Here is a 25,733-nt window from a genome sequence, read left to right as displayed (position 1 = left end):
GAGCACCCACTGCCCCATCATCTGCCTCTTCTAGTAGGGCTATGGTAGGTGGGGAGGGGGCTCGGGGGGGCTGGGGGCTTGGGGAGGCTCTGCGGGGTCTGGGGAGGGGGATACAGGGGGGTTTATGGGTGCTGGAGTGGGTGCTGAGCACCCAGTACCCTGACCTGTGCCTCATCCTGTAGGGCTGTGGTAGGTGGGGAGGGGGCTCAGGGGGGCTGGGGGCTTGGGGGGGCTCTGGGGGGCTTGGGGGGGCTTGGGGAGTGAGATATGGGGGGTCTCATGGGTGCTGGAGTGGGTGCTGAGCACCCAGTACCCTGACCTGTGCCTCATCCTGTAGGGCTGTGGTAGGTGGGGAGGGGGCTCGGGGGGGCTGGGGGCTTGGGGAGGCTCTGGGGGGCTCGGGGGGCTCAGGGGAGGGGGATATGGGGGGTCTCATGGGTGCTGGAGTGGGTGCTGAACACCCACTACCCCATCCTGTGCCTCATCCTGTAGGGCTGTGTAGGTGGGGAGGGGGCTCGGGGGGGCTGGGGGCTTGGGGAGGCTCTGGGGGGCTTGGGGGGCTCAGGGGAGGGGGATACAGGGGGGTTTGTGGGTGCTGGAGTGGGTGCTGAGCAGCCTGAGCACCCACTGCCCCCACCCCCTGGGTGCCCCCCCCACCCATCAGTGACCCCCCCCCAGTCTGGATACCCCCCCCACTCCATCAGTGACCCCCCCCACCCATCAGTGACCCCCCCCCAGTCTGGATACCCCCCCCACCCATCAGTGACCCCCCCCCCAATGTGGGTGCCCCCCCCCCAGGGAAGCTGCAGACGCTGGACGCGCTGCTGCGGCGCCTGAAGGCCGGCGGGATACCCCCCCACCCACCCATCAGTGACCCCCCCCACCCATCAGTGACCCCCCCCCCAGTCTGAATACCCCCCCACCCATCAGTGACCCCCCCCCCAATATGGGTGCCCCCCCCCAGGGAAGCTGCAGACGCTGGACGCGCTGCTGCGGCGCCTGAAGGCCGGCGGGATACCCCCCCCCCCCACACCCATCAGTGACCCCCCCACCCATCAGTGACCCCCCCCACCCATCAGTGACCCCCCCCCCAGTCTAGATACCCCCCCCACCCATCAGTGACCCCCCCCCAATATGGGTGCCCCCCCCCAGGGAAGCTGCAGACGCTGGACGCGCTGCTGCGGCGCCTGAAGGCCGGCGGGTACCGCGTGCTGATCTGAATACCCCCCCCACCCATCAGTGACCCCCTCCCCAGTCTAGATACCCCCCCCACCCATCAGTGACCCCCCCCCCCGTCTGAATACCCCCCCCACCCATCAGTGACTCCCCCCCCAATGTGGGTGCCCCCCCCCCAGGGAAGCTGCAGACGCTGGACGCGCTGCTGCGGCGCCTGAAGGCCGGCGGGCACCGCGTGCTGATCTTCACCCAGATGACGCGCATGCTGGACGTGCTGGAGCGTTTCCTCACCTACCACGGCCACCTCTACCTGCGCCTGGACGGCAGCACCCGCGTCGAGCAGCGGCAGGTGGGGGCTGGGGGCACCCAAAATTGGGGGGGGGGGGGACAAGGGGGGGTACCCGCATCGGTTTGGATGGGTAGCGGGGGTCTTGGAACACCCCGAGGGGATCTGGAGCTCCTGGAACCTCCAGGAACATCCTGGGGGTCCCATCCTGGAGCCACATCTCAAGGGGGTTGAGGTGGTCTTGGGGTTTGGGGGTCTGGGGGCACCCAGGGGTTGGGTCTCCAAGGCCCTTGGACCACCCCGTGGAGACACAGAGGTCCAGGAACTTCCTGGGGGTCCCATCCTGGAGCCACATCTCAAGGGGTTTGAGGTGGTCCTGGGGTTTGGGGGTCTGGGGGCACCCAAAATTGGGGGGGGGGAGGGATGGAGGGGGCACCCGGATCGGTTGGGATAGGTAGTGGGGGTCTTGGATCACCCCGAGGGGATCTGGAGCTCCTGGAACCTCCAGGAACATTCTGGAACCTTCTGGAACCTCCAGGAACATCCAGGAATATCCTGGGGGTTCCATCCTGGAGCCACATCTCAAGGGGTTTGAGGTGGTCTTGGGGTTTGGGGATCTGGGGGGGGACATATTTGGGTCTGGGGGCACCCAGGTGTTGGGTCTCCAAGGCCCTTGGATCACCCCATGGAGACCCAGAGGTCCAGGAACTTCATGGAACCTCCAGGAACATCCTGGGGGTCCCATCCTGGAGCCACATCTCAAGGGGTTCGGGGTGGTCCTGGGGTTTGGGGGTCTGGGGGGGACACATTTGGGTCTGGGGGCACCCAGTTGATGGGTCACCAAGGCTCTTGGACCACCCCGAGGGGACCTGGAGCTCCTGGAACCTCCAGGAACCTCCAGGAACATCCTGGGGGTCCCATCCTGGAGCCACATCTCAAGGGGTTTGAGGTGGTCCTGGGGTTTGGGGGTCTGGGGTCACCCAAAATTGGGGGGGGGAGGGATGGAGGGGGTACCCGCATCGGTTCGGATGGGTAGCGGGGGTCTTGGAACATCCTGAGGGGATCTGGAGCTCCTGGAACCTCCAGGAACCTCCTGGGGGTCCCATCCTGGAGCCACATCTCAAGGGGTTTGAGGTGGTCCTGGGGTTTGGGGGTCTGGGGGCACCCAAAATTGGGGGGGGGAGGGATAAGGGGGGTACCCGGATCGGTTCAGATGGGTAGCGGGGGTCTTGGAACACCCCGAGGGGATCTGGAGCTCCTGGAACCTCCAGGAACATCCTGGGGGCCCCATCCTGGAGCCACATCTCAAGGGGTTTGAGGTGGTCCTGGGGTTTGGGGGCCTGGGGGCACCCAAAATTGGGGGGGGGAGGGATGGAGGGTGCACCCGGATCGGTTCGGATAGGTAGTGGGGGTCGCAGATCACCCCGAGGGGATCTGGAGCTCCTGGAACCTCCAGGAACCTACTGGAACCTCCAGGAACATCCAGGAACATCCTGGGGGTCCCATCCTGGAGCCACATCTCAAGGGGTTTGAGGTGGTCTTGGGGTTTGGGGGTCTGGGGGCACCCAGGGGTTGGGTCTCCAAGACCCATGGACCACCCCATGGGGACCTGGAGCTCCTGGAACCTCCAGGAACATCCTGGGGGTCCCATCCTGGAGCCACATCTCAAGGGGTTTGAGGTGGTCCTGGGGTTTGGGGGTCTGGGGGCACCCAAAATTGGGGGGGGGGAGGGATGGAGGGGGCATCCGGATCGGTTTGGATAGGTAGTGGGGGTCTTGGAACACCCCGAGGGGATCTGGAGCTCCTGGAACCTCCTGGAACATCCTGGGGGTCCCATCCTGCAGCCACATCTCAAGGGGTTTGAGGTGGTCTTGGGGTTTGGGGGTCTGGGGGGGACATATTTGGGTCTGGGGGCACCGAGGTGTTGGGTCACCAAGACCCTTCAGCTACCTCATGGAGACTTGGAGCTCCAGGAACCTCCTGGGGGTCCCATCCTGGAGCCACATCTCAAGGGGTTCAGGGTGGTCCTGGGGTTTGGGGGTCTGGGGGCACCCAAAATTGGGGGGGGGGGAGGGATAAGGGGGGTACCTGCATCGGTTCGGATGGGTAGCGGGGGTCTTGGAACATCCTGAGGGGACATGGAGCTCCTGGAACCTCCTGGAACCTCCTGGAACCTCCAGGAACATCCTGGGGGTCCCATCCTGGAGCCACATCTCAAGGGGTTTGAGGTGGTCTTGGGGTTTGGGGGTCTGGGGGCACCCAGGGGTTGGGTCTCCAAGGCCCTTGGATCACCCTGAGGGGACCTGGAGCTCCAGGAACATCCTGGAACCTCCTGGAACATCCTGGGGGTCCCATCTTGAAGCCACATCTCAAGGGGTTCAGGGTAGTCCTGGGGTGTGGGGGTCTGGGGGCACCCAGTTGATGGGTCTCCAAGGCCCTTGGACCACCCCGAGGGGACCTGGAGCTCCTGGAACCTCCTGGAACATCCTGCAACCTCCAGGAACATCCTGGGGGTCCCATCCTGGAGCCACATCTCAAGGGGTTTGAGGTGGTCTTGGGGTTTGGGGGTCTGGGGGCACCCAGGGGTTGGGTCTCCAAGACCCTTGGACCACCCTGTGGGGACCTGGAGCTCATGGAACCTCCTGGAACATCCTGGAACCTCCAGGAACATCCTGGGGGTCCCATCCTGCAGCCACATCTCAAGGGGTTCGGGGTGGTCCTGGGGTTTGGGGGTCTGGGGGCACCCAGGGGTTGGGTCTCCAAGACCCTTGGACCACCCTGTGGGGACCTGGAGCTCATGGAACCTCCTGGAACATCCTGGAACCTCCAGGAACATCCTGGGGGTCCCATCCTGCAGCCACATCTCAATGGGTTTGGGGTGGTCCTGGGGTTTGGGGGTCTGGGGGGACACATTTGGGTCTGAGGGTGCCAGTTGATGGGTCCCCAAGACCCTGTGACCCCCCCCATGGAGCTCCAGGTCTCCAGGGACCCCCTTGGACCCCCCCATGGAGACCCCAACCTCCAGGAACCCCCCTATGATCCCACCTCATCACCACATCCCAAGACCTCGGTGGCATCACAGGAGGGTTCTGCTGTCCAGGGGGGTGACATTTGGGTCTGGGGGCTCCCAAGTGTCCAAAGGGACCCAGTTGATGGGTCCCCAAGACCCTTGGACCCCCCCATGGAGACCCCAACCTCCAGGAACCCCCTGGGACCCCCCCATGGAGACCCCAACCTCCAGGAACCCCCCTGTGATGCCACCTCAGAGCCACATCTCAAGGGCTTGGGGGTGACAGGGGAGGGTCCTGGCACCCAGGGGGGGTGACATTTGGGTCTGGGGGCTCCCAAGTGTCCAAAGGGACCCAGCTGATGTGTCCCCAAGACCCTGGGACCCCTCCATGGAGACCCCAACCTCCAGGAACCCCCCCTGTGATCCCACCTCATCACCACATCCCAAGACCTCGGTGGCATCACAGGAGGGTTCTGGTGTCCAGGGTGGGTGACATTCGGGTCTGGGGGTGCCAGTTGATGGGTCCCCAAGACCCTGTGACCCCCCCATGGAGCTCCAGGTCTCCAGGGACCCCCTTGGACCCCCCCATGGAGACCCCAACCTCCAGGAACCCCCCTGTGATGCCACCTCGGAGTCACATCTCAAGGGCTTCAGGGTGGTCCTGGGGTCTGGGGGGACACATTTGGGTCTGGGGGTCCCAGTTGATGGGTCCCCAACACCCTTGGACCCCCCCATGGAGCTTCAGGTCTCCAGGGACCCCCATGGACCCCCCCATGGAGACCCCAACCTCCAGGAACCCCCCTATGATCCCACCTCATCACCACATCCCAAGACCTTGGTGCCATCCCGGTGTCTCCTGGGTGCCACCCCCATGTCCCCACCCCCACACCATGTCCCCCCACCCCACCCCCATGTCCCCCCACCCCACCCCCTGACCGTGTCCCCCCCGTGTCCCCCCCCCCCAGGCCCTGATGGAGCGTTTCAACGCCGACAAGCGCATCTTCTGCTTCATCCTGTCCACGCGCAGCGGCGGCGTCGGCGTCAACCTGGCCGGCGCCGACACCGTCGTCTTCTACGACAGCGACTGGAACCCGACCATGGACGCCCAGGCCCAGGACCGGTGCCACCGCATCGGCCAGACCAGGGACGTCCACATCTACCGGTATGGGGGGGGACAGGGGGGGGCTGCTCCTCATGGAGCATCTTCCATGGTCTTGGGGTCTCCTCAGGGAGCATCTTCCATGGCTTTGGGATCTCCTCATGGAGCATCTCCCATGGTCTTGGGGTCTCCTCATGGATCATCTCCAGGAGGGGCTGCACCTCGTGGAGCATCTCCCATGGCTTTGGGATCTCCTCATAGAGCATCTCCCATGGTCTTGGGGTCTTCTCCTCAGGGAGCATCTCCCATGGCTTTGGGGTCTCCTCAGGGGGCATCTCCCATGGCTTTGGGGTCTCCTCATGGAGCGTCTTCCATGGCTTTGGGATCTCCTCTAGAGCATCTTCCATGGTCTTGTGATCTTCTCCTCAGGGAGCATCTTCCATGGCCTTGGGGTCCCCTCATGGAGCATCTCCCATGGCTTTGGGGTCTCCTCATGGAGCATCTTCCATGGTCTTGGGGTCTCCTCATGGTTCATCTCCAGGAGGGGCTGCTCCTCATGGAGCATCTTCCATGGCCTTGGGATCTCCTCAGGGAGCATCTCCCATGGCTTTGGGATCTCCTCAGGGAGCATCTCCCATGGCCTTGGGGTCTCCTCAGGGAGCATCCTTAGGGAGCATCTCCCATGGCTCTGGGATCTCCTCATGGAGCATCTTCCATGCTCTTGGGAACCCAACCATGGACGCCCAGGCCCAGGACCGGTGCCACCGCATCGGCCAGACCAGGGACGTCCACATCTACCGGTATGGGGGGGGACAGGGGGGGTCTTCTCCTCATGGAGCATCTCCCATGGTCTTGGGGTCTCCTCAGGGAGCATCTCCCATGGCTTTGGGGTCTCCTCAGGGAGCGTCTTCCATGGCTTTGGGATCTCCTCTAGAGCATCTTCCATGGTCTTGGGGTCTCCTCATGGAGCATCTCCCATGGCTTTGGGATCTTCTCCTCATAGAGCATCTCCCATGGTCTTGGGGTCTTCTCCTTCTGGAGCATCTCCCATGGTCTTGGGGTCTCCTCAGGGAGCATCTCCCATGGTCTTGGGGTCTCCTCATGGAGCATCTTCCATGGTCTTGGGGTCTCCTCATGGAGCATCTTCCATGGCTTTGGGGTCTCCTCATGGAGCATCTTCCATGGTCTTGGGGTCTCCTCATGGAGCATCTTCCATGGCTTTGGGGTCTCCTCATGGAGCATCTTCCATGGTCTTGGGATCTCCTCATGGATCATCCTCATAGAGCATCTCCCATGGCTTCGGGATCTCCTCGGGGATCATCCTCATGGAGCATCTCCAGGGGGGGCTGCTCCTCATGGAGCATCTCCCATGGCTTTGGGGTCTCCTCATGGAGCATCTTCCATGGTCTTGGGGTCTCCTCAGGGAGCATCTCCCATGGCTTTGGGGTCTCCTCATGGAGCATCTCCCATGGCTTTGGGGTCTCCTCATGGAGCATCTTCCATGGTCTTGGGGTCTCCTCATAGAGCATCTTCCATGGTCTTGTGATCTTCTCCTCATGGAGCATCTTCCATGGTCTTGGGGTCTCCTCAGGGAGCATCTCCCATGGCTTTGGGGTCTCCTCAGGGAGCATCTGCCATGGTCTTGGGGTCTCCTCAGGGGGCATCTTCCATGGCTTTGGGGTCTCCTGTTGGAACATCTTCCATGGCTTTGGGGTCTCCTCATGGAGCATCTTCCATGGCTTTGGGATCTCCTCATAGAGCATCTTCCATGGCTTTGGGATCTCCTCATAGAGCATCTTCCATGGTCTTGGGATCTCCTCATGGAGCATCTCCCATGGCTTTGGGGTCTCCTCAGGGAGCATCTCCCATGGCTTTGGGATCTCCTCATGGAGCATCTCCCATGGCTTTGGGATCTCCTCATAGAGCATCTCCCATGGCTTTGGGATCTCCTCATGGAGCATCTCCCATGGCTTTGGGATCTCCTCAGGGAGCATCTCCCATGGCTTTGGGATCTCCTCATGGAGTATCTACCATGGTCTTGGGATCTCCTCATGGAGCATCTCCCATGGCTTCGGGATCTCCTCGGGGATCATCCTCATGGAGCATCTCCAGGGGGGGGCTGCTCCTCATGGAGTATCTTCCATGGCTTTGGGGTCTCCTCATGGGGCATCTCCCATGGCTTTGGGGTCTCCTCATAGAGCATCTTCCATGGTCTTGGGGTCTCCTCAGGGAGCATCTTCCATGGTCTTGGGGTCTCCTCATGGAGCATCTTCCATGGCCTTGGGGTCTCCTCAGGGAGCATCCTTAGGGAGCATCTCCCATGGCTCTGGGATCTCCTCATGGAGCATCTTCCATGGTCTTGGGAACCCGACCATGGACGCCCAGGCCCAGGACCGGTGCCACCGCATCGGCCAGACCAGGGACGTCCACATCTACCGGTATGGGGGGGGACAGGGGGGTCTTCTCCTCATGGAGCATCTGCCATGGTCTTGGGGTCTCCTCATGGAGCATCTCCCATGGCCTTGGGGTCTCCTCAGGGATCATCCTCACGGAGCATCTTCCATGGTCTTGGGGTCTCCTCAGGGAGCATCTCCCATGGCTTCGGGATCTCCTTGGGGATCATCCTCATGGAGCATCTCCAGGGGGGGCTGCTCCTCATGGAGCATCTCCCATGGTCTTGGGGTCTCCTCATGGAGCATCTCCCATGGCTTTGGGGTCTCCTCAGGGAGCATCTCCCATGGCTTTGGGGTCTCCTCAGGGGGCATCTTCCAAGGCTTTGGGGTCTCCTCAGCATCTTCCATGGCTTTGGGGTCTCCTCAGCATCTTCTATGGTTTTGGGGTCTCCTCATAGAGCATCTTCCATGGTCTTGGGGTCTCCTCAGGGAGCATCTCCCATGGCTTCGGGATCTCCTCGGGGATCATCCTCATGGTTCATCTCCAGGAGGGGCTGCACCTCGTGGAGCATCTTCCATGGCTTTGGGGTCTCCTCAGGGAGCATCTCCCATGGCCTTGGGATCTTCTCCTCATAGAGCATCTCCCATGGTCTTGGTGTCTTCTCCTTCTGGAGCATCTCCCATGGTCTTGGGGTCTTTTCTCCCTGGAGCTTCTCCCATGGCTTTTGGGTCTCCTCATGGATCATCTCCGGGGGGGCTGTTCCTCAGGGAGCATCTCCCATGGCTTTGGGTCTCCTCAGCATCTTCCATGGTCTTGGGGTCTTCTCCTCAGGGAGCATCTCCCATGGTTTTGGGGTCTTCTTGTGGAGCATCTCCCATGGCTTTGGGGTCTCCTCAGGGAGCATCTTCCATGGCTTTGGGGTCTTCTTGTGGAGCATCTTCCATGACTTTGGGATCTCCTCATGGAGCATCTCCCATGGTCTTGGGGTCTCCTCAGGGATCATCCTTGTGGAGCATCTCCCATGGCTTTGGGGTCTCCTCAGGGAGCATCTCCCATGGCTTTGGGATCTCCTCATGGAGCATCTCCCATGGCTTTGGGATCTCCTCATAGAGCATCTCCCATGGCTTTAGGATCTCCTCATGGAGCATCTCCCATGGCTTTGGGATCTCCTCAGGGAGCATCTCCCATGGCTTTGGGATCTCCTCATGGAGTATCTACCATGGTCTTGGGATCTCCTCATGGAGCATCTCCCATGGCTTCGGGATCTCCTCGGGGATCATCCTCATGGAGCATCTCCAGGGGGGGGCTGCTCCTCATGGAGTATCTTCCATGGCTTTGGGGTCTCCTCATGGGGCATCTCCCATGGCTTTGGGGTCTCCTCATAGAGCATCTTCCATGGTCTTGGGGTCTCCTCAGGGAGCATCTTCCATGGTCTTGGGGTCTCCTCATGGAGCATCTTCCATGGCCTTGGGGTCTCCTCAGGGAGCATCCTTAGGGAGCATCTCCCATGGCTCTGGGATCTCCTCATGGAGCATCTTCCATGGTCTTGGGAACCCGACCATGGACGCCCAGGCCCAGGACCGGTGCCACCGCATCGGCCAGACCAGGGACGTCCACATCTACCGGTATGGGGGGGGACAGGGGGGTCTTCTCCTCATGGAGCATCTGCCATGGTCTTGGGGTCTCCTCATGGAGCATCTCCCATGGCCTTGGGGTCTCCTCAGGGATCATCCTCACGGAGCATCTTCCATGGTCTTGGGGTCTCCTCAGGGAGCATCTCCCATGGCTTCGGGATCTCCTTGGGGATCATCCTCATGGAGCATCTCCAGGGGGGGCTGCTCCTCATGGAGCATCTCCCATGGTCTTGGGGTCTCCTCATGGAGCATCTCCCATGGCTTTGGGGTCTCCTCAGGGAGCATCTCCCATGGCTTTGGGGTCTCCTCAGGGGGCATCTTCCAAGGCTTTGGGGTCTCCTCAGCATCTTCCATGGCTTTGGGGTCTCCTCAGCATCTTCTATGGTTTTGGGGTCTCCTCATAGAGCATCTTCCATGGTCTTGGGGTCTCCTCAGGGAGCATCTCCCATGGCTTCGGGATCTCCTCGGGGATCATCCTCATGGTTCATCTCCAGGAGGGGCTGCACCTCGTGGAGCATCTTCCATGGCTTTGGGGTCTCCTCAGGGAGCATCTCCCATGGCCTTGGGATCTTCTCCTCATAGAGCATCTCCCATGGTCTTGGTGTCTTCTCCTTCTGGAGCATCTCCCATGGTCTTGGGGTCTTTTCTCCCTGGAGCTTCTCCCATGGCTTTTGGGTCTCCTCATGGATCATCTCCAGGGGGGCTGTTCCTCAGGGAGCATCTCCCATGGCTTTGGGTCTCCTCAGCATCTTCCATGGCTTTGGGGTCTTCTTGTGGAGCATCTTCCATGACTTTGGGATCTCCTCATGGAGCATCTCCCATGGTCTTGGGGTCTCCTCAGGGATCATCCTTGTGGAGCATCTCCCATGGCTTTGGGGTCTCCTCAGGGAGCATCTCCCATGGCTTTGGGGTCTCCTCATGGAGCATCTTCCATGGTCTTGGGGTCTCCTCATGGTTCATCTCCAGGAGGGGCTGCTCCTCATGGAGCATCTCCCATGGTCTTGGTGTCTCCTCAGCATCTTCCATGGTCTTGGAGTCTCCTCATAGAGCATCTTCCATGGTCTTGGGGTCTCCTCATGGAGCATCTTCCATGGCCTTGGGGTCTCTCCTCAGAGAGCATCTCCCATGGCCTTGGGGTCTCCTCATGGAGCGTCTCCCATGGCCTTGGGGTCTCCTCAGGGAGCATCTCCCATGGCCTTGGGGTCTCCTCATGGAGCATCTCCCATGGTCTTGGGGTCTCCTCAGGGAGCATCCTTAGGGAGCACCTCCCATGGCTCTGGGATCTCCTCATGGAGCATCTTCCATGGTCTTGGGAACCCAACCATGGACGCCCAGGCCCAGGACCGGTGCCACCGCATCGGCCAGACCAGGGACGTCCACATCTACCGGTATGGGGGGGGACAGGGGGGTCTTCTCCTCATGGAGCATCTTCCATGGTCTTGGGGTCTCCTCAGGGAGCATCTCCCATGGCCTTGGGGTCTCCTCAGGGAGCGTCTTCCATGGTCTTGGGATCTCCTCATGGATCATCCTCATAGAGCATCTCCCATGGCTTCGGGATCTCCTTGGGGATCATCCTCATGGAGCATCTCCAGGGGGGGCTGTTCCTCATGGAGCATCTCCCATGGTCTTGGGGTCTCCTCAGGGAGCATCTCCCATGGCTTTGGGGTCTCCTCAGGGAGTATCTGCCATGGCTTTGGGATCTCCTCATAGAACATCTTCCATGGTCTTGGGATCTCCTCATGGAGCATCTTCCATGGCTTTTGGGTCTCCTTATGGGTCATCCTCATGGAGCATCTTCCATGGCTTTGGGATCTTCTCCTCATAGAGCATCTCCCATGGTCTTGGGGTCTTCTCCTTCTGGAGCATCTCCCATGGTCTTGGGGTCTTTTCTCCCTGGAGCATCTCCCATGGCTTTGGGGTCTCCTCAGGGAGCATCTCCCATGGCTTTGGGGTCTCCTCATAGAGCATCTCCCATGGCTTTGGGATCTCCTCATGGAGCATCTCCAGGGGGGCTGTTCCTCAGGGAGCATCTTCCATGGCTTTGGGGTCTCCTCAGCATCTTCCATGGTCTTGGGGTCTCCTCATGGAGCATCTTCCATGGCTTTGGGATCTCCTCATGGAGCATCTTCAGGGGGGCTGTTCCTCAGGGAGCATCTTCCATGGCTTTGGGGTCTCCTCAGCATCTTCCATGGTCTTGGGGTCTTCTCCTCAGGGAGCATCTCCCATGGCTTTGGGGTCTCCTCATGGAGTATCTACCATGGTCTTGGGGTCTCCTCATGGATCATCTCCAGGAGGGGCTGCACCTCGTGGAGCATCTCCCATGGCTTTGGGATCTCCTTATAGAGCATCTCCCATGGCTTTGGGGTCTCCTCAGGGAGCATCTCCCATGGCTTTGGGGTCTCCTCATGGAGCATCTCCCATGGCTTTGGGGTCTCCTCAGCATCTTCCATGGTCTTGGGGTCTTCTCCTCATGGAGCATCTCCCATGGCTTTGGGGTCTCCTCATGGAGCATCTTCCATGGTCTTGGGGTCTCCTCATGGAGCATCTCCCATGGCTTTGGGGTCTCCTCATGGGGCATCTCCCATGGCTTTGGGGTCTCCTCAGGGAGCATCTTCCATGGCCTTGGGATCTCCTCATGGAGCATCTTCCATGGGTTTGGGGTCTCCTCATGGAGCATCTCCCATGGCTTTGGGGTCTCCTCATGGGGCATCTCCCATGGCTTTGGGGTCTCCTCAGCATCTTCCATGGTCTTGGGGTCTCCTCATAGAGCATCTTCCATGGTCTTGGGGTCTCCTCAGGGAGCATCTCCCATGGGTTTGGGGTCTCCTCAGGGAGCATCTCCCATGGGTTTGGGGTCTCCTCATGGAGCATCTTCCATGGCCTTGGGATCTTCTCCTTGTGGAGCATCTTCCATGGTCTTGGGGTCTCCTCATGGAGCATCTCCCATGGTCTTGGGGTCTCCTCATGGAGCATCTCCCATGGCTTTGGGGTCTCCTCATGGAGCATCTTCCATGGTCTTGGGGTCTTCTCCTTGGGGAGCATCTCCCATGGCTTTGGGGTCTCCTCAGGGAGCATCTTCCATGGCCTTGGGATCTCCTCTAGAGCATCTTCCATGGTCTTGGGGTCTCCTCATAGATCATCCTCGTGGAGCATCTCCCATGGCTTTGGGGTCTCCTCATGGAGCATCCTCAGGGAGCATCTTCTATGGCCTTGGGATCTCCTCATGGAGCATCTTCCATGGCCTTGGGGTCTTCTCCTCGGGGAGCATCTCCCATGGCTTTGGGGTCTCCTCAGGGACCATCTCCCATGGCTTTGGGGTCTCCTCAGGGGGCATCTCCGGGGGGGCTGCTCCTCAGGGACCATCTCACATGGCTTGGGATCTCCTCATGGAGCATCCTCATGGAGCATCTTCCATGGCCTTGGGATCTCCTGGATCATCTCCAGGGGTTCTTCCATGACCTTGGGATCTCCTGGATCATCTCCAGATGGTCTTGGGATCTCCTGGATCATCTCCAGGGGTTCTTTCATGGCCTTGGGATCTCCTGGATCATCTCCAGATGGTCTTGGGATCTCCTGGATCATCTCCAGAGCTTCTCCCATGGCCTTGGGATCTCCTGGATCATCTCCAGATGGCCTTGGGATCTCCTGGATCATCTCCAGATGGTCCATGGCCTTGGGATCTTCTTCTCATGGATCATCTCCCATGATCTTGGGATCTCCTGGATCATCTCTAGATGGTCTTGGGATCTCCTGGATCATCTCCAGAGCTTCTCCCATGGCCTTGGGATCTCCTGGCTCATCTCTAGATGGTCTTGGGATCTCCTGGATCATCTCCAGATGGCCTTGGGATCTCCTGGCTCATCTCCAGGGGGTCCCTGCTCACCTCTCCCCCCCACCCCCAGGCTGATCAGCGAGCGGACGGTGGAGGAGAACATCCTGAAGAAGGCCAACCAGAAGAGGATGCTGGGGGACATGGCCATCGAGGGGGGCAACTTCACCACCGCCTACTTCAAGCAGGTGAGGGGGGGGTCCCAGGGGGTCCCACCTGGGGGGTCACCAGCACCCTGGGACCCCCCCCTGGAGACCCCAACCTCCAGGAACCCCCCTGTGATCCCACCTCGGAGCCACATCTCAAGGGGTTCAGTGTGGTCCTGGGGTCCACATTTGGGTCTGGGGGTGCCAGTTGATGGGTCACCAAGACCCTTGGACCCCCCCGTGGAGCTTCAGGTCTCCAGGGACCCCCTTGGACCCCCCATGGAGACCCCAACCTCCAGAACCCCCCTGTGATGCCACCTCGGAGCCACATCCCAAGACCTTGGTGGCATCACGGAGGCTCCTGGTGTCCAGGGGGGGTGACATTTGGGTCTGGGGGTGCCAGTTGATAGGTCCCCAAGACCCTTGGACCCCCCCATGGAGCTTCAGGTCTCCAGGGACCCCCTGGGACCCCCCCATGGAGACCCCAACCTCCAGGAACCCCCCTATGATCCCACCTCGGAGCCACATCCCAAGACCTTGGTGGCATCACGGAGGGTTCTGGTGTCCAGGGGGGTTGACATTTGGGTCTGGGGGGTCCCAAGTGTCCAAAGGGACCCAGTTGATGGGTCCCCAAGACCCTTGGACCCCCCCATGGAGACCCCAACCTCTAGGAACCCCCCTGTGATGCCACCTCGGCGCCACATCCCAAGACCTTGGTGGCATCACGGAGGCTCCTGGTGTCCAGGGGGGGTGACATTTGGGTCTGGGGGTGCCAGTTGATGGGTCCCCAAGACCCTGTGACCCCCCCCATGGAGCTTCAGGGCTCCAGGGACCCCCTTGCCCCCCCCCATGGGGCTTTTGAGTCTCCAGGAACCTCGTGCTGGTCCCACCTTGGAGCCACATCCCAAGGGCTTGGGGGTGACATGGGAGGGTCCTGGTGTCCAGGGGGGGTGACATTTGGGTCTGGGGGCTCCCAAGTGTCCAAGGGGACCCAGTTGATGTGTCCCCAAGACCCTTGGACCCCCCCCATGGAGACCCCAACCTCCAGGAACCCCCCTGTGATGCCACCTTAGTGCCACATCCCAAGACCTTGGTGGCATCACGGAGGGTTCTGGTGTCCAGGGGGGGTGACATTTGGGTCTGGGGGGGTCCCAAGTGTCCAAAGGGACCCAGTTGATGTGTCCCCAAGACCCTTGGACCCCCCCCTGGAGACCCCAACCTCCAGGAACCCCCCTGTGATGCCACCTCGGCGCCACATCCCAAGACCTTGGTGGCATCACGGAGGGTTCTGGTGTCCAGGGGGGGTGACATTTGGGTCTGGGGGTGCCAGTTGATGGGTCCCCAAGACCCTGTGACCCCCTCATGGAGCTTCAGGTCTCCAGGGACCCCCTTGGACCCCCTATGGAGACCCCAACCCCAGGAACCTCCTGGTGGTGCCACCTCGGCGCCACATCCCAAGACCTTGGGGGTGACAGGGGAGGGTCCTGGTGTCCAGGGGGGGTGACATTTGGGTCTGGGGGCTCCCAAGTGTCCAAAGGGACCCAGTTGATGTGTCCCCAAGACCCTTGGACCCCCCCCATGGAGACCCCAACCTCCAGGAACCCCCCTGTGATCCCACCTCGGAGCCACATCTCAAGGGGTTTGGTGTGGTCCTGGGGTCTGGGGGGGACACATTTGGGTCTGGGGGTGCCAGTTGATGGGTCCCCAACACCCTTGGACCCCCCCATGGAGCTTCAGGGCTCCAGGGACCCCCTTAGACCCCCCCATAGAGACCCCAACCTCCAGGAACCTCCTGGTGGTGCCACCTTGGCGCCACATCCCAAGACCTTGGTGGCATCAAGGAGGGTTCTGGTGTCCAGGGGGGGTGACATTTGGGTCTGGGGGCGTCCCAAGTGTCCAAAGGGACCCAGTTGATGTGTCCCCAAGACCCTTGGACCCCCCCCTGGAGACCCCAACCTCTAGGAACTCCCCTGTGATGCCACCTCGGCGCCACATCCCAAGACCTTGGTGGCATCACGGAGGCTCCTGGTGTCCAGGGGGGGTGACATTTGGGTCTGGGGGTGCCAGTTGATGGGTCCCCAAGACCCTGTGACCCCCCCCATGGAGCTTCAGGTCTCCAGGGACCCCCTGGGACCCCCCCATGGAGACCCCAACCTCCAGGAACCCCCCTATGATCCCACCTCGGAGCCACATCCCAAGACCTTGGTGGCATCACGGAGGCTCCTGGTGTCCAGGGGGGGTGACATTTGGGTCTGGGGGGTCCCAAGTGTCCAAGGGGACCCAGTTGATGGGTCCCCAAGACCCTTGGACCCCCCCCATGGAGACCCCAACCTCCAGGAACCCCCCTGTGATGCCACCTCGGAGCCACATCCCAAGACCTTGGTGGCATCACGGAGGGTTCTGGTGTCCAGGGGGGTTGACATTTGGGTCTGGGGGGTCCCAAGTGTCCAAGAGGACCCAGTTGATGGGTCCCCAAGACCCTTGGACCCCCCCATGGAGACCCCAACCCCAGGAAACCCCTGTGATGCCACCTCGGAGCCACATCCCAAGACCTTGGTGGCATCACGGAGGCTCCTGGTGTCCAGGGGGGGTGACATTTGGGTCTGGGGGTGCCAGTTGATGGGTCCCCAACAGCCTTGGACTCCCCCATGGAGCTTTAGGGCTCCAGGGACCCCCTGGGACCCCCCCATAGAGACCCCAACCCCAGGAACCTCCTGGTGGTGCCACCTTGGAGCCACATCCCAAGGGCTTGGGGGTGACAGGGGAGGGTCCTGGTGTCCAGGGGGGGTGACATTTGGGTCTGGGGGTGCCAGTTGATGGGTCCCCAACAGCCTTGGACCCCCCCATGGAGCTTTAGGTCTCCAGGGACCCCCTTGGACCCCCCCATGGAGACCCCGATCTCCAGGAACCTCCTGGTGATGCCACCTCACAGCCACATCTTAAGGGCTTGGGGGTGACAGGGGAGGGTCCTGGTGTCCAGGGGGGGGTGACATTTGGGTCTGGGGGCTCCCAAGTGTCCAAAGGGACCCAGTTGATGTGTCCCCAACACCCTGGGACCCCCCCATGGAGACCCCAACCTCCAGGAACCCCCCTGTGATGCCACCTCATCACCACATCCCAAGACCTTGGTGGCATCACGGAGGGTTCTGGTGTCCAGGGGGGGTGACATTTGGGTCTGGGGGTGCCAATTGATGGGTCCCCAAGACCCTGTGACCCCCCCCATGGTGCTTCAGGTCTCCAGGGACCCCCTTGGACCCCCCCATGGAGACCCCAACCCCAGGAACCTCCTGGTGGTGCCACCTCGGCGCCACATCCCAAGGGCTTGGGGGTGACAGGGGAGGGTCCTGGTGTCCAGGGGGGGTGACATTTGGGTCTGGGGGGGTCCCAAGTGTCCAAAGGGACCCAGTTGATGTGTCCCCAAGACCCTTGGACCCCCCCCCATGGAGACCCCAACCACCAGGAACCCCCCTATGATCCCATCTCGGTGCCACATCCCAAGGGCTCGGTGACACCAGAGGGGACCTGGGTGGCCTTGGGGGCCCCTGGGTGGCTTCAGGGTGGTCCCTGAGGTGTCCCCCCTCCCTTGTCACTGTCCCCCCCCCAGCAAACGATCCGGGAGCTGTTTGACATGGTCCCTGAGGAATCGGGGCGCCGGGACCCCGACAGGGACAGGGACAAGGACAAGGACAGGGACAGGGATGGGGACGTCCCCCCCGACGAGGACGAGGACCCGGCGGCCACCCGGCGCACACACATCCTGGAGCAGGTGGGGTCACCCCTGTCACCTCCCCCCTGTGTCACATCCCCCCCTGTGTCACCTCCCCCGTGTCACCTCCCCCCTGTGTCACCTCCCCCCTGTGTCACCTCCCCCCTGTGTCACCTCCCCCCCTGAGTCACCCCCCAGTGTCCCCCATGTCCCCAGTGTCCCTGGTGCCCCCCAATGTCCCCAGATGTCCCCTGACCCCCCCTGCCCTGGTGTCCCCAGTGTCCCCAGATGCTCCCCAATGTCCCCAATGTCCCCTGACCCCCCCTGCCCTGGTGTTCCCAGTGTCCCCTGACCCCCCCCTTGCCCTGATGTCCCCAGTGTCCCAGATGTTCCTGGTGTCCCCAGTGCCCCCCACTGTCCCCAGACGTCCCCTTACCCCCCTTGCCCTGGTGTCCCCAGTGTTCCCAGTGCCCCCCAATGTCCCCTGACCCCCCCTGCCCTGGTGTCCCCAGTGTCCCTGGTGCCCCCCATGCCCCTGATGTCCCCCAGTGTCCCTGATGTCCCCCATGTCCCTGGTGTCCCCAGTGTCCCCGATGTCCCCAGTGTCCCTGGTGCCCCCCAGTGTCCCCAGACATCCCCTGAACCCCCTGCCCTGGTGTCCCCAGTGTCCCCAGTGCCCCCCAGTGTCCCCTGACCCCCCTTGCCCTGGTGTCCCCAGTGCCCCCCATGCCCCTGGTGTCCCCAGATGTCCCCTGACCCCCCAGCCCTGGTGTCCCCAGTGTCCCCAGTGCCCCCTACTGTCCCCAGATGTCCCCTGACCCCCCTGCCCTGGTGTTCCCAGTGCCCCTAGATGTCCCCCAATGTCCCCAGATGTCCCCTGACCCCCCCTGCCCTGGTGTCCCCAGTGTCCCAGATGTCCCCAGTGCCCCCCAGTGTCCGCCAGTGTCCCTGATGTCCCCCATGTCCCCAGTGCCCCCCAATGTCCCCAGATGTCCCCTGACCCCCCCTGCCCTGGTGTCCCCAGTGTCCCTGATGTCCCCCAATGTCCCCAGCATCCCAGATGTCCCCAGTGTCCTCCGGTGTCCCCCATGCCCCTGATGTCCCCCAGTGTCCCCCAGTGTCCCCCAGTGTTCACCACTGTCCACCAGTGTCTCTGATGTCCCCAAGACTCCTGGTGTCCCCAGTGCCCCCCATGCCCCTGGTGCCCCCCAATGTCCACTGACCCCCCCTGCCCTGGTGTCCCCAGTGTCCCCAGTGCCCCCCATGCCCCTGGTGCCCCCCAATGTCCCCAGACCCCCCCTGCCCTGGTGTCCCCAGTGTCCCTGGTGCCCCCCAATGTCCCCTGATGTCCCCTGACCCCCCCTGCCCTGGTGTCCCCAGTGTCCCCAGTGCCCCCTACTGTCCCCAGATGTCCCCTGACCCCCCCGCCCTGGTGTCCCCAGTGTCCCCAGTACCCCCCATGCCCCTGGTGCCCCCCAGATGTCCCCTGACCCCCCCTTGCCCTGGTGTCCCCAGTGTCCCTGGTGCCCCCCATGCCCCTGATGTCCCCCAGTGTCCCCCAGTGTCCCTGATGTCCCCCATGTCCCCCATGTCCCTGGTGTCCCCAGTGTCCCCCATGTCCCCAGTGTCCCTGGTGCCCCCCAGATGTCCCCTGACCCCCCCTGCCCTGGTGTCCCCAGTGTCCCCAGTGCCCCCCATGCCCCTGGTGCCCCCCAATGTCCCCTGACCCCCCCTGCCCTGGTGTCCCCAGTGTCCCAGTGTCCCTGGTGCCCCCCAATGTCCCCTGACCCCCCTTGCCCTGGTGTCCCCAGTGCCCCCCATGCCCCTGGTGCCCCCCAGATGTCCCCTGACCCCCCCTTGCCCTGGTGTCCCCAGTGTCCCCAGTGCCCCCCAATGTCCCCAGATGTCCCCTGACCCCCCCCTTGCCCTGGTGTCCCCAGTGTCCCAGATGTCCCCAGTGTCCCCAGTGCTCCCAGTGCCCCCAGTGTCCCTGACCCCCCCTGCCCTGGTGTCCCCAGTGTCCCAGATGTCCCCAGTGTCCCCAGTGCCCCCCAATGTCCCCAGATGTCCCCTGACCCCCCTGCCCTGGTGTCTGCAGTGTCCCAGATGTCCCCAGTGTCCCTGGTGCCCCCCAATGTTCCCTGACCCCCCCTACCCCGATGTCCCCAGTGTCCCTGGTGCCCCCCAATGTCCCCTGATCCCCCCTGCCCTGGTGTCCCCAGTGCCCCCCATGCCCCTGGTGCCCCCCAGATGTCCCCTGACCCCCCCTACCCTGGTGTCCCCAGTGTCCCCAGTTCCCCCCAGTGCCCCCCAATGTCCCCTGACCCCCCTTGCCCTGGTGTCCCCAGTGTCCCCGATGTCCCCAGTGCCCCCCATGCCCCTGGTGCCCCCCAGATGTCCCCTGACCCCCCCTACCCTGGTGTCCCCAGTGCCCCCCAATGTCCCCTGACCCCCCCTGCCCTGGTGTCCCCAGTGTCCCCGATGTCCCCAGTGCCCCCCATGCCCCTGGTGCCCCCCAATGTCCCCTGACCCCCCCCTTCCCCTGGTGTCCCCAGGCTCTCTGCGGGGCCGAGGACCCCGAGGACATCCGGGCGGCGTCGCAGGCGCGCGCGGAGCACGTGGCCGCCATGGCGGAGTTCAGCGAGAGCCTCAGCCCCGAGGACGAGCGCGGCGGCCCCGAGCCCGAGGAGGAGCTCTCCAAGGCTGAGCAGGAGATTGCTGCCCTGGTTGAGCAGGTGGGGGGGTCTGGGGGGGCATTTTGGGGGGGCTTCGGGGGTCTTGGGGGTCCACAGGGGGCTGGGGGGGTGTTTTGGGGTGAGTTCGGGGGGTCCCGGGGGGGAATTTGGGAGTCCAGGAGGGTCTGGAAGGGAGTTGGTGGGTCTGGGAGGTTCATGAGGACTTGGAGTAGGGGGATTTGGGGGGGTCTTGGGGGTCCAGGGGGCTCTGGGGGTTCCTGGGGGGGCATTTAGGGGGGCTTTGGGGGGGCTTTGGGGGGTCTTGGGGGTCCACAGGGGTCTGGGGGGGTGTTTTTGGGTGGGTTTGGGGGGTCCCAGGGGGGATTTGGGGGTCCAGGAGGGTCTGGAAGGGAGTTGGTGGGTCTGGGAGGTTCATGAGGACTTGGGGTGGGGGATTTGGGGGGGTCTTGGGGGGTCTTTGGGGGGGTTCTGGGGGGTCTTGGGGGTCCACAGGGGGCTGGGGGGGTGTTTTGGGGTGGGTTCGGGGGGTCCCAGGGGGGATTTGGGGGTCCAGGAGAGTCTGGAAGGGAGTTGGTGGGTCTGGGAGGTTCATGAGGACTTGGGGTGGGGGATTAGGGGGGGTGTTGGGGCGTCTTTGGGGGGTCTGGGAGGGATTTTGGGGGGGCTTCGGGGGTTCCCGGGGGGATTTGGGGGTCCAGGAGGTTCTGAAGGGACTTGGTGGGTCCAGGATGTTCATGAGAACTTGGAGTGGGGGATTTGGGGGTGTCTTGGGGGGTCTGGGGGGATTTGGGGGGGCTTTGGGGGGTCTTGGGGGTCCACAGGGGGCTGGGGGGGTGTTTTGGGGTGGGTTCAGGGGGTCCCGGGGGGGGATTTGGGGGGCCAGGAGGTTCTGGAAGGGAGTTGGTGGGTCTGGGAGGTTCATGAGGACTTGGGGTGGGGGATTTGGGGGGGTCTTGGGGGGTCTTTGGGGGTCTGGGGGGGATTTTGGGGGGGCTTCGGGGGTCTTGGGGGTCCACAGGGGTCCGGAGGGGCGTTTTGGGGTGGGTTTGGGGGGTCCCGGGGGGGATTTGGGGGGCCAGGCGGGTCTGGAAGGGAGTTGGTGGGTCTGGGAGGTTCATGAGGACTTGGGGTTGGGGGATTTGGGGGTCAAGAGGGGGGTCTGGGGAGGTCTTTGGGGGGGCTTCGGGGGTCTTGGGGGTCCACAGGGGGCTGGGGGGGGTGTTTTGGGGTGAGTTCGGGGGGTCCCGGGGGGGATTTGGGGGGCCAGGAGGGTCTGGAAGGGAGTTGGTGGGTCTGGGAGGTTCATGAGGACTTGGGGTGGGGGATTTGGGGGGGTCTTGGGGGGTCTTTGGGGGTCTGGGGGGGATTTTGGGGGGGCTTTGGGGGGTCTTGGGGGTCCACAGGGGGCTGGGGGGGTGTTTTGGGGTGGGTTTGGGGGGGGATTTGGGGGTCCAGGAGGGTCTGGAAGGGAGTTGGTGGGTCCAGGATGTTCATGAGAACTTGGGGTGGGGGATTTGGGGGGGTCTTGGGGGTCTTTGGGGAGTCTGGAGGGGATTTTGGGGGGGTCCTGGGGGTCTTGGGGGTCCACAGGGGTCTGGGGGGGTGTTTTGGGGTGAGTTTGGGGGGTCCCAGGGGGGATTTGGGGGTCTGGGAGGTCCTGGAAGGGAGTTGGTGGGTCTGGGAGGTTCATGAGAACTTGGGGTGGGGGATTTGGGGGGGTCTGGGGGGGATTTTGGGGGGGCTTCGGGGGTCTTGGGGGTCCACAGGGGGCTGGGGGGGTGTTTTGGGGTGAGTTCGGGGGGTCCCGGGGGGGATTTGGGGGTCCAGGAGGGTCTGGAAGGGAGTTGGTGGGTCTGGGAGGTTCATGAGGACTTGGGGTGGGGGATTTGGGGGGGTCTTGGGGGTCCAGGGGGCTCTGGGGGTTCCTGGGAGGGGCATTTAGGGGGGTTTTGGGGGGTCCCTGGGGGGTCTTGAGGGTCCACAGGGGTCCGGGGGGGTGTTTTGGGGTGGGTTTGGGGGGTCCCAGGGGGGATTTGGGGTCCAGGAGGGTCTGGAAGGGAGTTGGTGGGTCTGGGAGGTTCATGAGGACTTGGGGTGGGGGATTTGGGGGGGTCTTGGGGGGTCTGGGGGGGATTTTGGGGGGGCTTCAGGGGTCTTGGGGGTCCACAGGGGTCCGGAGGGGTGTTTTGGGGTGGGTTCAGGGGGTCCCAGGGGGGATTTGGGGGGCCAGGAGGGTCTGGAAGGGAGTTGGTGGGTCTGGGAGGTTCATGAGGACTTGGGGTGGGGGGATTTGGGGGGGTCTTGGGGGTCCAGGGGGGGTCTTGAGGGTTCAGGGGGGTCTTGGGGTTCCAGGGGGGGCTCTAGGGGGGGTTTTGGGGGTCCTGGGGTGTTTGGGGGGGGGGGTCACCCACTCTTGGGGGGTCTTTGGTGGTGGATTTGGGGGGTCCAGGAGGTTGAGGAGCCCTTGGGCTGGGTGGGAGCTGGAGGGATTTGGGGGTCCCAGGTGGGGAATTGGGGGTCCTGGGGGGGTCTTGGGGATCCGGGGGGGTGTCTTGGGGGTCTAGGGGGGGGTCTTGGGGGTCCCCTGGGTATTTGGGGGGGGGGGGTCACCCACTCTTGGGGGGTCTTTGGTGGTGGATTTGGGGGGTCCAGGAGGTTGAGGAGCCCTTGGGTTGGGTGGGGGTTGGAGGGATTTGGGGGTTCAGGGGGGTCCAGGGGGGGGTTTGGGGTTCCAGGAGGGTCTTGGGGTTCCAGGGAGGGTCTTGGGGGGTCCAGGGGGGGGTCTTGGGGGTCCCCTGGGTATTTGGGGGGGGGTCACCCACTTTTGGGGGGTCTTTGGTGGTGGAATTGGGGGGGTCCAGGAGGTTGAGGAGAATGTGGGTTGGGTGGGAGCTGGAGGGATTTGGGGGTTCAGGGGGGGGCCAGGGGGGGTCTTGGGGTTCCAGGGGGGGGTCTAGGGGGGGTTTTGGGGGTCCCCTGGGTGTTTGGGGGGGGGGTCACCCACTCCTGGGGGGTCTTTGGTGGTGGAATTGGGGGGTCCAGGAGGTTGAGGAGCCCTTGGGCTGGGTGGGAGCTGGAGGGATTTGGGGGTGTGTGGGGGGGTCTTGGGGGTCCAGGGGGGTCTTGGGGTTCCAGGAGGGTCTTGGGGTTCCAGGGGGGGTCCTGGGGGGTTTGGGGGGGTCACCTGGGTATTTGGGGGGGGGGTCACCCACTCTTGGGGGTCTTTGGTGGTGGATTTGGGGTGTCCAGGAGGTTGAGGAGCCCTTGGGCTGGGTGGGAACTGGAGGGATTTGGGGGTGTGGGGGGGGGTCTTGGGGGTCCAGGGGGGGTCTTGGGGTTCCAGGGGAGGGTCTTGGGGTCCAGAGGGGTCTTGGGGGGGTCCTGGGGGGTCTTGGGGGTGTTTTTGGGGTCACCCATGGGTGCTGTGGGGCAGCTGACGCCCATCGAGCGCTACGCCATGAACTTCCTGGAGGCCTCGCTGGAGGACGTCAGCAGGGAGGAGCTGAAGCTGGCAGAGGTGGGGGGCTTGGGGAGGGGTCCTGGGGGGGATTTGGGGGGTCCTGGGGGGGTCTCTGGGGTGTCCTGGGTGTTTGGGGGGGGGTCACCCACTTTTGGGGGGGTTCGGTGGTGGATTTGGGGGTCTGGGGGGATTCAGGACCCCTTGGGTTGGGTGAGGGATGGAGGGATGGGGGGATCTTGGGGGTCCTGGGGGGGGTCTTAGGGGTCCAGGGGGGGTTTTGGGGGGTCCTGGGGGGGTCTCGGGGGTCCCCTGGGTGTTTTTTGGGGGGGTCACCCATTTTTGGGGGGGTTCGGTGGTGGATTTGGGGGTCTAAGAGGTTGAGGAGACCTTGGGTTGGGTGAGGGATGGAGGGATGGGGGGGCTTGGGGGTCTGGGGGGGGTCTTGGGGGGTCCTGGGGGGGGGTTTGGGGGGTCCTGGGGGGGTCTCGGGGGTCCCCTGGGTGTTTTTTGGGGGGGTCACCCACTTTTGGGGGGGTTCGGTGGTGGATTTGGGGGTCCAGGAGGTTGAGGAGACCTTGGGTTGGGTGAGGGATGGGGGGATCTTGGGGGTCCTGGGGGGGGGGGTTGGGGGTCCAGGGGGGTCTTGGGGGGGTTCTGGGGGGGTCTCGGGGGTCCCCTGGGTGTTTTTTGGGGGGGTCACCCACTTTTGGGGGGGTTCAGTGGTGGATTTGGGGGTCCAGGAGGTTGAGGAGACCTTGGGTTGGGTGAGGGATGGAGGGATGGGGGGGCCTTGGGGGTCTGTTGGGGGTCTTGGGGGGTCCTGGGGGAAATTGGGGGGTCCTGGGGGGGTCTCGGGGGTCCCCTGGGTGTTTTTGGGGGGGTCACCCACTTTTGGGGGGGGTTCGGTGGTGGATTTGGGGGTCTAAGAGGTTGAGGAGACCATGGGCTGGGTGAGGGATGGAAATATGGGGGGATCTTGGGGGTCCTGGGGGGGGTTTTGGGGGTCCAGGGGGGTCTTGGGGGGGTCCTGGGGGGGTCTCGGGGGTCCCCTGGGTGTTTTTTGGGGGGGGTCACCCACTTTTGGGGGGGTTCGGTGGTGGATTTGGGGGTCTGGGGGGATTCAGGACCCCTTGGGTTGGGTGAGGGATGGAGGGATGGGGGGATCTTGGGGGTCCTGGGGGGGTCTTAGGGGTCCAGGGGGGGTTTGGGGGGTCCTGGGGGGGTCTCGGGGGTCCCCTGGGTGTTTTTTGGGGGGGTCACCCACTTTTGGGGGGGTTCGGTGGTGGATTTGGGGGTCCAGGAGGTTGAGGAGACCTTGGGTTGGGTGAGGGATGGGGGGATCTTGGGGGTCCTGGGGGGGGGGTTGGGGGTCCAGGGGGGTCTTGGGGGGGTTCTGGGGGGGTCTCGGGGGTCCCCTGGGTGTTTTTGGGGGGGGGTCACCCACTTTTGGGGGGGTTCGGTGGTGGATTTGGGGGTCCAGGAGGTTGAGGAGACCTTGGGTTGGGTGAGGGATGGAGGGATGGGGGGGCCTTGGGGGTCTTTGTGGGGTCTTGGGGGGTCCTGGGGGGGGGTTTGGGGGGTCCTGGGGGGTCTCGGGGGTCCCCTGGGTGTTTTTGGGGGGGTCACCCACTTTTGGGGGGGGTTCGGTGGTGGATTTGGGGGTCTAAGAGGTTGAGGAGACCTTGGGCTGGGTGAGGGATGGAGGGATGGGGGGATCTTGGGGGGGTCTGGGGGGGTCTTTGGGGGGGGTTGGGGGTCTTTGGGGGGTCCTGGGGGGGTCTTGGGGGTCCCCTGGGTTTTTGGGGGGGGTCACCCACTCTTGGGGGGGTTTCAGTGGTGGATTTGGGGGTCTGGGGGGATTCAGGACCCCTTGGGCTGGGTGGGGGCTGGAGGGACTTGGGGGTCCTGGGGGGGGGTCTTGGGTGTCCAGGGGGGTCTTAGGGGTCCAGGGGGGGTTTTGGGGGGTCCAGGGTGGGGTCAGGGGGGTCTTAGGGGTCCAGAGGGTTTTGGGGGGGTCCTGGGTGGGTCTTGGGTGTCCCCTGGTAGTTTGGGGGGGGGTCACCCCCTCTTGGGGGTGGTTCAGGACCCATTGGGCTGGGTGGGGGCTGGAGGGACTTGGGGGTCCTTGGGGGGGGTCAAGGGGGGTCTTAGGGGTCTTGGGGGGGTTTTGGGGGGTCCAGGGTGGGGTCAGGGGGGGTCTTAGGGGTCCTGGGGGGTTTTGAGGGGTCCTGGGTGGGGTCAGGGGGGTCTTAGGGGTCCAGGGGGGGTTTGAGGTGTCCTGGGGGGGTCAGGGGGGT

At 63.5% G+C, this 25,733-nt stretch overlaps 1 protein-coding gene across 1 annotated transcript; it reads left to right on the top strand.

Annotated features, from left to right (window-relative positions):
- Nucleotides 1–798: 798 nt before the first annotated feature.
- LOC311204394 (helicase SRCAP-like) lies at nt 799–23,493 on the top strand (the record flags this gene model as incomplete). Its single annotated transcript, XM_084280824.1, has 9 exons — nt 799–870; nt 965–1,009; nt 1,153–1,201; nt 1,321–1,525; nt 5,438–5,634; nt 13,502–13,616; nt 17,179–17,340; nt 19,836–20,015; nt 23,410–23,493. Coding segments are annotated over 9 exons (1,109 nt in total), but the record flags the coding sequence as incomplete, so codon positions are not given.
- Nucleotides 23,494–25,733: the final 2,240 nt, after the last annotated feature.

This window comes from Gallinula chloropus (genome assembly GCF_964237585.1).
Source record: "Gallinula chloropus genome assembly, contig: HAP1_SCAFFOLD_587, whole genome shotgun sequence".
Classification (NCBI taxonomy): domain Eukaryota; kingdom Metazoa; phylum Chordata; class Aves; order Gruiformes; family Rallidae; genus Gallinula; species Gallinula chloropus.
Note: the sequence above shows the minus strand (reverse complement) of the source record. Positions and strands in the feature narration are given on the sequence as shown.